Source organism: Gymnoscopelus microlampas, assembly GCF_963454915.1.
Source record: "Gymnoscopelus microlampas genome assembly, chromosome: 18".
NCBI classification, from domain to species: Eukaryota; Metazoa; Chordata; class Actinopteri; order Myctophiformes; family Myctophidae; genus Gymnoscopelus; species Gymnoscopelus microlampas.
Window position 1 is genome coordinate 7,558,712 of NC_139955.1, and position 12,148 is coordinate 7,570,859.

The 12,148-nt window shown below is 43.7% G+C and overlaps 1 protein-coding gene across 2 annotated transcripts; it reads right to left on the reverse strand.

Annotated features, from left to right (window-relative positions):
* Nucleotides 1–1,948: 1,948 nt before the first annotated feature.
* Nucleotides 1,949–12,147, reverse strand: nsdhl (NAD(P) dependent 3-beta-hydroxysteroid dehydrogenase NSDHL). 2 transcript variants are annotated; one of them, XM_084086058.1, is made up of 9 exons: nt 12,093–12,147; nt 11,398–11,468; nt 10,806–10,967; nt 9,891–10,037; nt 7,341–7,469; nt 6,806–6,948; nt 5,592–5,694; nt 3,637–3,990; nt 1,949–3,298 (listed from the first exon to the last, which is right to left on the reverse strand). In XM_084086058.1, the coding sequence occupies exons 2-8, from the start codon at nt 11,416–11,418 to the stop codon at nt 3,658–3,660; spliced, it is 1,038 nt and encodes a 345-aa protein (XP_083942184.1). In that variant the 5' UTR covers nt 11,419–11,468; nt 12,093–12,147; the 3' UTR covers nt 1,949–3,298; nt 3,637–3,657. The 2 variants fall into 2 exon arrangements, with proteins under 2 accessions (XP_083942184.1, XP_083942183.1); XM_084086057.1 differs by having other exon boundaries at nt 1,949–3,990.
* Between the last annotated feature and the right edge of the window lies 1 nt (nt 12,148).

A 12,148-nucleotide genomic window follows, 5' to 3' on the forward strand; every position in this document is an offset into this window, starting at 1 on the left:
CACCGAACAGTGAACTTCATGACTGAACAAGACAGAGCAAAGACAAATAGCCTTTTCTGTGCTCACATAGCAAACTATAACACGCTCATATATTTAACTTCAACCTAAACCCGGTGTGTAAGCAATATCACATTCATTTCCACTTCCCCATAGTGTCTCTCAGCGGCAAAAAACTAATTGCACCGGTTTTTGTGTGAACAGTTTACACATTCTTTTGAAAGGATAAACTATCCTCCGTAAATTGCTGTCATTAAGACATGTCGCGTCGTGATGGTGGCCTTTCCAAGATGATTACAGCTAGTCGGTTAGCTGAATGCCAGTCATAAATTACTTTCAAAACCTGCCACCGAACTCTTTGTAGCACGGTATGCAAATGTGATCACGTGTGGGCCGTGTGGCACATAATACAAGCTCAAGGGCTGAAAAGCAGATGTAAGCGGGGGTGGTGGGTGGGGGGGGGACTGTTGATACTGTAGCTGTTTATATGAACGAGAGATTAATGTCTTCTCTGTAAACCTGCACTCGTTCCTCCAAAATGGATTCCAAACAGCAGTAAATAGATCTTTCCACACTATAGGACACATTATGCCCTGTTTGAGCTGAGTGGAACCAACCCTAATACACATTTTCAACAAAAAGAAAAGGGGGAAAAAAATCATCTCACACCCGTCGTGCTTACATTTGCCAAGTGCCCTTTCAAATGTGAACAAAGGTGTGGATGGATGTCGCAACAAATCCAGAACATTCATTATTAACGCGCTTCTGAGCCCACAGTGACACCTGCTCATTTGTCTCAGCGCCGCGGAGGAGAAAGCGACAGAGGGAGAAACACAGGTAGAGGCAGAGATTAATACCAGTGACCACACAGAATCTGATAAATAGCACGCTAGAGAGAGAGAGAGAGAGAGAGAGAGAGAGAGAGAGACACAGGCCGAGACAGAGAGATGATGGAATAAGAAACTGGCAAGTAGAGGTTTCACTCTGCATGTTGGCATGTCTGCTTTCACCTCCCACCACACACACGCACGCACGCACACTGAGATGTGTATTACTATACTTGTGAGGACATAAACAAGCTCGAGCTTGTAGATCTGCTACCTAAGTATAAATCAGGCATGACTAACAACTAACCCCTAATTGTAGTAAGTAAAGTAAAAGAAAATGTTTTAAACATAAAACAACCATTTATTTTGTGACAACCAGGAAAACTGTCCTCTCAATGGCTATTTCTCAAATTCCACTATACTTGTGGCACCAGTTGGCCCTCACAAGTATAGTAATACATAGTACACACACACACACACACACACACACACACACACACACACACACACACACACACACACACACACACACACACACACACACACACACACACACACACACACACAAACCAGTCGGGTGGCCTTGCCCAGTGGTTGTGACTCCAGCAGTGAATCATTTGGGTGCTGCTGGGCTTAACGTTGAGGAGGGAATGCAAGGTATCTGAACATAACCCCCACCTTCCCACAAAACCACACCACCACACGGAATGACAAGCACGCATCAACCAGCCCAGGCGGAAACATCCAACACACACACACACACACATTCTTTGAACCTGGACAACTGCAGTCGGTACGATTATTTTGACTTGTAATTGTTAAATGTAAAGAAAACAATGACTATAACAATATGTCAGCTGGAATGTGGAGAAGACGTGATTGCACTATGATTGCCCAGCCCATCCCATTATTGTGGTTTGACTGCCAACCAAACGTTGGTCGGTGTTGTAACTGCTTCACTAGGAAAATAAACTGACACATGCCTTCTCAGTGATGCGTGCATTGCAATGTCGCAACAGCAGCGGAATGCCTATATTAGAGCAATATAAAATATGGTTTCCATATTCATTAATCAGTAGGTGCCACACATCAGAAATATAGTATATATTTTAATGAAAGCAGTATCAAGAGGAACATATTCCACTGGAATGTATTAATGCAGTTTGAAAGGAGGCCTACTAGCACTATCTAAATGTACAGCACATTACAGCGATCTACTGATATGTGTTAGTGCGGTGAACAGATCGGTTGCTTTATGCCATCTGGTTGTAAGTTCTGTTTGAACCTTCACACAAGTCTGGCTGTTTTCCCTTTTAACCTTATGTCCAGGCTTTCCAAGTCAACTGACTGAAACCCGGGAAATGTCTGCTGCCATCTGCTGGTGAGAGGTGGGAGTGTGGGGCAATACGAGGTGACTCGCATTCACTTCACAGGTCCATGTAAAAAGCTTTTAAAAGCCATCAGCGTCTGTCACCAGCGGTGAAGGTTTGTGAACCTGCCAGCGGTGCTTCAACTTGAGCCGTCCCCCTGAAACGTGAACTGCAGCCCATTACGCCCTCCCTCCGCACCGGCAAACCATTACAGTAATGTCCATAATTTGCACATGACTCGATAAGACCCTTCATCGTTTGATTTTCCACTTCAGGTGTTTTCAACGCGGGGTCCGGGGACCCCCGGGGCGGGGGGGGGTCCTTATGGGGGTTTCAGCTAATATAGCATCAAAATCAGTTTAACCCATTGATGCCTGAGGTTCCGATTCTGCAAAATGACGGTTTTCTGAAAAACGTATGTATCTATATCAGTGGTTTTCAAACTTTTTCATGTCAAGGACCCCCAACATTATATGAATTTGGCCGCGGACCCCCATCTCAAAATATTTTGTTCCAGGGACCTCCAGAAGCAAAGATTTGAGTTAATGTTTGCTTTAAAAGAATATATATATATATTCAAAGATTTGCACACATTTTCACGATTTTTCAAAAATAGCAGATCAACAAGCTCATAGCGCGGCACCGAGTATAAAATGATGCTTTTAAGCTCAAATCTAAAAATGACACAGATGCTTCTTCAGGTCTTGATGGGTTAACCACTTTAACCCTTTTTTACACCCGAAAATAGCATATCTACAAGCGCGCAACGCGTGGTAGATCTGTTATTTACGAAAACCTTCGAAAATGTACAAAAATGGCCTGGGCCGTGGCGTCGCGGTCCAGGCACCCTCGGTTGAAATCCCTTAACTGACAGCGTGTCGCGGGTTCGCGTCCCGTTCCCGACGACCTTTGCTGCGTGTCTTCCCCCATCTCTCTCCCCGTTTCCTGTCAGCGTACTTTCACTGTCCCTCTCCAAATAAAGCTATAAAAAATAAAATAAAATAAAAATGTACAAAAATAATTTCCTCCTACGGGGGTCCCTGGCACAAAATATTTTCAGATGGGGGGGCTCTTAACATGAAAACGTATGAGAACCACAATAGGCTCTATGCACAGCAGCCATATTGGGAATGAATTGGGCCCCTTCCATACTTCCTTCACAGGTGTTACCAATTGATACTAATTAAGGCTCTGTTCCATTTAGTGTGGCATAGTGGTTGTCTTATTTTCAAGGACCCCCATAAGGTGGGTCACACACCCACCATAAGGGGCCATTTGGGAACCAAAATGGAGTGTTTCTAGTGAGCCAACATGCACGATATCAGCACCCTGACCAGAATGGAACAGAGCCTTCATTAGTAACATTGGTAACACCTGTGAAGGAAGTAAGATGAGGCCCAATTTCTTTCCAATATGACTGCTGTGCATAGAGCCTATTCCACCTCCACGCTCCGATCCCATCGTCAAGCTCCCCGTCGCAGATGAGGGTAGCTGTCCACCGTGCGGGCGATGCCTTCCTTCAGGCTGACCACGGGCGCGTAGCCCATGTCCTCCTTGGCGCGCGCACAGCTGTAGTAGTGGTGCGTGCCGGCCAGCGCCACTCTCATCGGGGTGAAGGTGGGTTTGAACGCCACCAGGGGGCGCAGTGTGAGGGCCAGCAGCCACAGGAGGAGAGCCAGTCCGTACACCAGCGCGTAGGGGAGGTGATAGCGGGGCGCGGCGTACCCCAGACCCACCAGGATCTCGGACATGAAGTCCCAGAACCGTACGGGCTCGTCGTTAGTGATGTGGTACGGCTGTGGAGAGACACGGACAGGGACAAAGAGACAGTCAGTCAGTGGTGGAAGAAGTACTCAAATGTTTTACTTAAATAAAAGTATCGATACTGCAATGTAGAAGTCCTCTGTTACAAGTAAAAGTCCGGAATTAATAGTAAAAGTAAAGACAATTGGAAATACTCCAGTAAAGTAAAAAATACAGTACAGTACAGTGCTTGAGTAAATGTACTTAGTTACTTTACACCGCTGCAGTCAGTGAAGAGGCCTTTCCCTGGACCGAGCTTTTCTAAAACCGGTCAACGTTGTCAGCCTGTCGACATTAGACGGTGAAAAAGAGGGAGATTGTCTGGGGGGTATCAGCTAGGGATCCTACGATTAATCGGTCATCATATCGGCTTAAAAAGGCAATATCGGTATCGAACCGATATCAAAATAATGTCGCGGTTTTAGCCAGTATTTTATCTTATAATATTTATGTTTGAATGTGAAGCTAAAAAGGCCTTTTGTGATGATGAAGGCTGCAGATTCAAAGCAGTCATTTCTGGGAACTTTTAAGTTGAAGAACTTTAAGTTGTTTGAACTAATATGTGGAGGCCCGGGCGGGGAGGAGGGTGATATTGGTCATTGCGCGTACTCCTACGGGCTGGGGGCGGCACCTGTCAGCGGGGAGTGTTGGGCGGGAGGAGTAGGACGAAGGCTCTATGTCCTCCTGGTGGGGGCTCCTCACTGGCAGGTGAGTCAGTAGGATACAACAGCAGTGACAACACAGAAATGTGTTTGGGGAGGAATGAATTGGCATAACGACTAAATTGGGGAGAAAAAGGTCAAAAAAATAATTGGCTACTCTAAATAAAAATATTTAAAAAAGATAAATATGTGCCTAATATAAATATAAGGCCTAATAAATCTAATAATAAGAATGCACTTTTTTAGAAGTCTGCAACTGCACCCAGAATCAGTTACTGTGTAACAGGTGTACTGGAAACTCGTGTTGCAATGTCTTGTGTCGCATCAGTCGATTTGACCATGAAATTAATCTGTAATCGGATGACATCGGCCAATATTTCAATATCGTGCATCACTAGTATCAGCACAACCCTGGCCCCATATAAAATTATAAAATTACACCACAGACTAATGTTATACTTCAGCTATTTTAAAAAAATGCCAATCTACAAGCTAGCAACTCGGCACAATGCGACCCACTGTAAACTTGAAGATTGGTTATTTTGTGAAAAGATTTTAACATTTTAAAATATATATATATATATTTTTATGACATTTTAGAGTTAGAAAGGGGAAGCTCTTGCATCCAGTGAACTGAAATGTAGAAGTATATTATTTGGGAACTGTTTCATCCACATTCACTTTTCAGCAGCAAACTGAGCAGAGTGGCTTTGTATTGAGCAGTGACAAGCAACGCACGTCAGGCAGGGATGTTTGCACGTGCATACCACGCGAAATAGGGAGATTAATGGGAGAAATTTTAAATTGTGAGCACAGCCGGAAACACGATTACAAAGGGGGAGAGTTCCCGTTGTAGCAGGAGTTTTGGCAGGTATGCACACAGGAGCTGCAGAGGGATGGATGCCTCTCTGGTTAATTCCAGTCTCTCTCACCTTGCCACATATGGGCGAGTCTGGCCTCAGGCGCTCAGCAGCCAAGATATGACCATGAACGACGTTCTCCACGAAGGTGAAATCCACCAGGTTGGTCCCATCACTAGAAAGACACAAATAAAAGAGTGAACACCAATGACCACGGAATCTGATAAATACTGTAATGCAATTATACCAGTGTCTAATAATACCTAAAATGCAGAAACTAGAAGAGAGAAGCCTCTGTATGTAATGCAACTGTATTTAAAGAGTTATTAAAGAATTGTCACGTAATTGCTGGATGAAAATGTATTTTAACTATCCTTTTTGTATACCGTTATGTTGTAATCAAATTGCCCTTTTACTGACATTTGTGTGCTGACATATTCAAATCCTGGAGATACTGTTTCACCCATTGAGACCTGGAACGCATCTGTGTCACTTTAGATTTCTTTGGCGCCGCGCTATGAGCTTGTATATCTGCTATTTTTGAAAAATCTTGAAGAATGTTTTTTTTTTTTTCTCCAAAAAACTGTTAGGATTTAGAAAACATTTTTAAGAATCGCCTCAGGTCTTAATGGGTTAATAATGACTCATGGCAGATAGGTATGCCAGTTACTGCTCATCCCATCCTCTTGTCATGTTGTAACTTGCTATCTGTATCTTTTGGACTGTCCACTTTCTGTTCCCAGCTAACAAGCATTAGTCACATCATGAAGTACAGTCATCTGGATTCTTGTCGACGTGTCCAAGAATGATGATGTAACGCCTTACCTAAATTCGAAGGGTTTAGATACGTACGACCCTTGGGCCACTGTCGGAAAGCTTCCTCTGGAATAAACCAATTTGATTGAATCTCAGTCTGCGTGTTGCTCCTATTTGGTTCCACGTTCCTTAATATTATTGTTTACAATATTTTTTAGATCTATCAGCAGCAAACATTTATTAAAACCCTTCAAAAAATAATACTACACTTTATTTGTATAGCACTGAGTGCTTCACACAGCAACAAAGGGAAAAATACGTGAGAATTATAATAAAAGCCTGGAAAACATTGCAAAGGGCACACGTTTGAAGTCTTGGATAAATAATTGTTGTTGGGCTTTTTGCATTATACAGTGACTTTCCTCCCTCTCCATTTTTCATATTGTGGACTTTTGCCTTTCATCTTCCACTTTGTGTCCCGTCTGATTAAACCTCCATCTCTCTCCTACATGTTGGACTTGCTGACTCACCCGATAATGAACTTCATCTTGCCCCTGCGAGCCGTGTCCACTAAAATAGGCACCAGCTGGGGGTCCCGGGGGCCAAAGATGCCATGAGGTCGGATGGCCACCGTAAGGAGACCCTGGTCCTTGTCACAGGCCTCCAGAACCAACTAACGCCCAAGAACAGAAATACATCATTTATCACTGCATAAAGAACTATAGTACAGTAAGTTGGGCTCCAACTATCGCTTTCTTTTCTTAGCGAGTATTCAATTGATTACTTTATCAATTCATCAAATAATCGAGAAACAAATCGGCGCAAAAGTAATGTTAATCGTTTTTTAAAATTAATTAGTCTGATTAACCACGCACTTAAGCTTATATTTCATTGTACAGTGGTGTTGCGCCAAACTAGCCGATCTACAAAGCTCACAGGGTGTTACCTCGTAATTATTTTTTATAATGATTGAATCGATTGCTTTGATTAACTGTTGAACGCCAGTAAGCTAATGTGCAATAAAGTGGGATTTCACCATAAATCCAAGTCTCGGGAGAATCTTACCTTCTCCTGTTCAATCTTGGTCTCTGTGTAGTAGTCGATGGGCTTCTTGGCATAGGGGAGGTCCTCTCTCCCGTTTTTAATGTCTGTCCCCTCAAAGACCACACTGGCACTACTGGTCAATACCAGTTTCTGGCAACAACAAAAAAAGATATACTGTATGTTACAATTACATTAGACAGAATTTGGTCAAGAAAATAATTTAAATAACAAAAACAGGTGAACACATAACTATTTGCATGATAAACTAGCATCTGTCAAAAGGTTACAAGAAGGGGTAAAAGGAGAAAGGAGTGCTAGGGGGTGAGGTGGAGTCTGAAGAGGTGAGTGCTAGGGGGTGAGGTGGAGTCTGAAGAGGTGAGTGCTAGGGGGTGAGGTGGAGTCTGAAGAGGTGAGTGCTAGGGGGTGAGGTAGAGTCTGAAGAGGTGAGTGCTAGGGGGTGAGGTGGAGTCTGAAGAGGTGAGTGCTAGGGGGTGAGGTGGAGTCTGAAGAGGTGAGTGCTAGGGGGTGAGGTGGAGTCTGAAGAGGTGAGTGCTAGGGGGTGAGTTGGAGTCTGAAGAGGTGAGTGCTAGGGGGTGAGGTGGAGTCTGAAGAGGTGAGTGCTAGGGGGTGAGGTGGAGTCTGAAGAGGTGAGTGCTAGGGGGTGAGGTGGAGTCTGAAGAGGTGAGTGCTAGGGGGTGAGGTGGAGTCTGAAGAGGTGAGTGCTAGGGGGTGAGGTGGAGTCTGAAGAGGTGAGTGCTAGGGGGTGAGGTGGAGTCTGAAGAGGTGAGTGCTAGGGGGTGAGGTGGAGTCTGAAGAGGTGAGTGCTAGGGGGTGAGGTGGAGTCTGAAGAGGTGAGTGCTAGGGGGTGAGGTGGAGTCTGAAGAGGTGAGTGCTAGGGGGTGAGTTGGAGTCTGAAGAGGTGAGTGCTAGGGGGTGAGTTGGAGTCTGAAGAGGTGAGTGCTAGGGGGTGAGGTGGAGTCTGAAGAGGTGAGTGCTAGGGGGTGAGGTGGAGTCTGAAGAGGTGAGTGCTAAGGGGTGAGGTGGAGTCTGAAGAGGTGAGTGCTAGGGGGTGAGTTGGAGTCTGAAGAGGTGAGTGCTAGGGGGTGAGGTGGAGTCTGAAGAGGTGAGTGCTAGGGGGTGAGTTGGAGTCTGAAGAGGTGAGTGCTAGGGGGTGAGGTGGAGTCTGAAGAGGTGAGTGCTAGGGGGTGAGGTGGAGTCTGAAGAGGTGAGTGCTAGGGGGTGAGGTGGAGTCTGAAGAGTTGAGTGCTAGGGGGTGAGGTGGAGTGTGAACATGTGAGACTTCAGGTGAGTCTGTAGTTCTGACTGTAATGTGGAGTTTGTTCCCCAGCTTGGCAGCCAAGAGGGAGAAGAGTCTAGCATGTGTATGTGAGGAGCTTTGGTCACGGTGGTTTAGGGAGGGTTTGAACAGTGTTGTTGGGTACCTGCTGAAACAAGTCTCAGGCATCAGTCCTATCAGTTGCCTTATAATAATCAAAACAAATGTTTTGCAAAAATCGTCTTTTAATTATTATCATTACAAACTAATAAAAATAACCCTTGTTGTAAAAAAAACCCCAAAGCTGCCCTTTAAGTCTGATTTTGTTAAACTGTTTTGAAACATCTTGCTCTGCTGTTGCTGCACATGACTGTTTCTGCTTACGAAAATAAATGGTGTCAAAGGGTGATAAAAAGCATGGGGTGTTGGCAGGCCAGCTAGGGAATGAGATTGTGAAATCAAAGTTTGCAAGAGTCAGACCTAATCATCTTCTAAAGGGCTCTACTGTCAGAAATTTGACTGAAGCAGTAAAAAATGTCTAATTTGCATATCTTTGCTGCCTGACAGAAACCTCATATCGCATTATTTAAATTTTTTGGACTTTGTCCTACAAGAGTGCCACGCAAAAGCAGCCAAAATGGCATATCTACAAGCTCACAATTGCGTCGCGATGCGATGCGTTGTGAGCTTGCAGATCGGCTATTTTTTTCTATTTTATACAAGGTTTTTAACCCATTAAGACCTGGAACGCATCTGTCACTTTAGATTTCTTTGGCTATTCAAAAATAGCAGATATACAAGCTCATAGCGCGGCACCGAGTGCCGCGCTATGAGCTTGTAGATTTGCTATTTTTGAAAAATCGTGATTTTAAATTGTTTTTTTTGTTTTTTTTAAACTTCAGATTTAGATTTTTTTAAAGAATCGCCTCAGGTCTTATTGGGTTAAAGTGAAAGTTAAAATGGTTACGCGTGGCTGTGGGTTGTACAATATTGAACCAACGAAAGGTGTTAACAAGAGCAGTTGACTGAATAATAACTACTGTACATTGGATCCATTGGTACACAGGCTCTTTTTCCGTTTCCTGAAAAGTAACAGTTTCGGATAGGGATGCACCCATATATCTGTATCGGTCGATATTTGCCTCGCTGACTGCCATCAGCATATCAGCAAATAAGTTGACATTCAATCACTGACGGCAGTATAGCCGATATTTATCTGTTATTGTAGTGACCCAGCCTGCCAAGCAGGCTAGTTTTGGACATACAAACGCCCGACAGCAACAATGTGGTCCCACCTGTACTCCGGCCTCTCTGCAGGCCTCAATCACAGTGCGAGTTCCCTGGATGTTCACCCGGTGGAACAGAGCCCGGTCGTCGCTGGCAGGAGCCGGGGAGGCACAGTGAAACACCAGAGACACCTCCTTTAGAGCTGGCAGCAGAGCCTGCGAGACACACACGCACACACACACAGTCACGTATATGACATTTTACATGACGATTAATTGTCACACAAATAATTGCGATTAACGTAAAAATTACATTTCTGTTTTGGCGTTTAGGCTTTGAAGTTACACATGGCAGATATGACAAATGACCTAAATATACAAAGAAATTACTGACATACTTAATAACTTTATACTTTAAAGGAGTAGTTCACCCAAAAAATGACTTATTGTCTATCAATTGCACACCCCATGAAGCCTTGAATCCATGGATTTCTTTTTGTTTTTGTGGCATTCCTAAGCTAATAATTTGATTCCCGTCTCCTACCGGCTAATGTATCCGGTAGGAGACACAAAGTAGATTATTTGTGTCTCCTACCGAAATACACCCAGTCATCAAATTATTGGCTTAGGAATGCCACAAAAACAAAAATAAATCCCTGAATTGAAGGCTTCATGGGGTGTGCAATTGATAGAAAATAAGTCATTTTTTGGGTGAACTCCTCCTTTAAAACAACATTAATAGTGGAAATAGCAGTTCTACAATGCGACACGTTGCTATTTCCAATATCTTTGAGGATGTATGAACATCTTTCAACGTGGAAACGATTATGACGATCATGCAAAATGATTGTGATTATCTCAAATAATTGCGATTAGGCAATTATGTCACAATTGTCACAGGCCTAACACACACACGCGTTCACATTCAAGTTTCACTGCCAGTGGCCTTGTGGCTCACCAGGAGACAAAGGGGAGGTGACCCACCTGTTTGTCACACAGGTCCCCCCGGTAGAAGGTGACACCGGGCAGATCGTAGCTTTGTCGGATGTCAAAGATGGACACGGAGTAACCGCGCTCCAACACCTTCTCCACCAGGTGTCTGCCCAGGAACCCTGAGCCACCAACGACTGCACACCTTTTACTACCCTATGTATGAGAGAGAGAGAGAGAGATGAATTGGTTGACTGAATAGGTTTTGTAGACGTCGCGCCAAATGCGGTCCATTAAATATTCAACACAGACACACAGACAGAGATAGAGAGAGAGACAGACAGACAGACACAAAGAGAGAGAGACAGACAGACAGACAGACAGACAGACACACACACACACACACACACACACACACACACACACAGAGACACAAAGACAGACAGACAGACAGACAGACAGACAGACAGACAGACAGACAGACAGACACACACACACACACACACACACACACACACACACACACACACACACAGAGTGCGAGCCAGAGAGATGTGGAGAGGGTTTTAAACACCGTAGCTTGTTAAACTGTTACATACACATTACCGTGATGACGCAAGTAGATAAATAATGCTGTATATCTCACCGGTCGAACACGCGTGGTCATGGTGATGATTCACACGTCAAAGGTGGTCAACACGTGAACTGATGGTCGCACTGGAGAGAGACAAACTTGCAGTCAGTTGACAAGATGCAGTGGTGTAAAGTAACTAAGTACATGTACTCAAGTACTGTACGTATTTTTACTTTTACTCTACATCTCAGACTGTACTTTTACTCCTCTACAATTATTTGAAAACTTTAGTAACTAGTTACTTTGTAGATTGTGGTTATTGTTACAAAACATAGAGTAACCACTTCAGCCCTATATACATGTCAGCCATTTGAAAATAGCATATCTACAAGCTGTAGCTTATAAATCTGCAATTTCCAAAATATTTTTGTACATTTGAAAATTGTGAAATGTGACATTCTGCATAATGAGTACTTTCTACTTTTGGTACTTTAATTACATTTTGATACCAATACTTTGGTCCCGGAATTTTGAATTCCGGGACTTTTACAGTTGTAACGGAGTATCTCTGCATCGCAGTATTGATACTATATTACTTAAGTAAAACATGCGAGTACTTTTCCCACCACTGCATTTATTTTTGAACAACACGTAGCACTGAATGCTAAAATGGTGCTCATTCATTACAATGTGCAAAGCTCACATTAATAATATTCCACACTTTAGCTTAAAATCCCAATAGTAAATGTAAAACATGAATATTTTACCTGCTGCCAGACCACAACACCATGTAATGAAACCGAACCCGCGCACAGTCCAATGA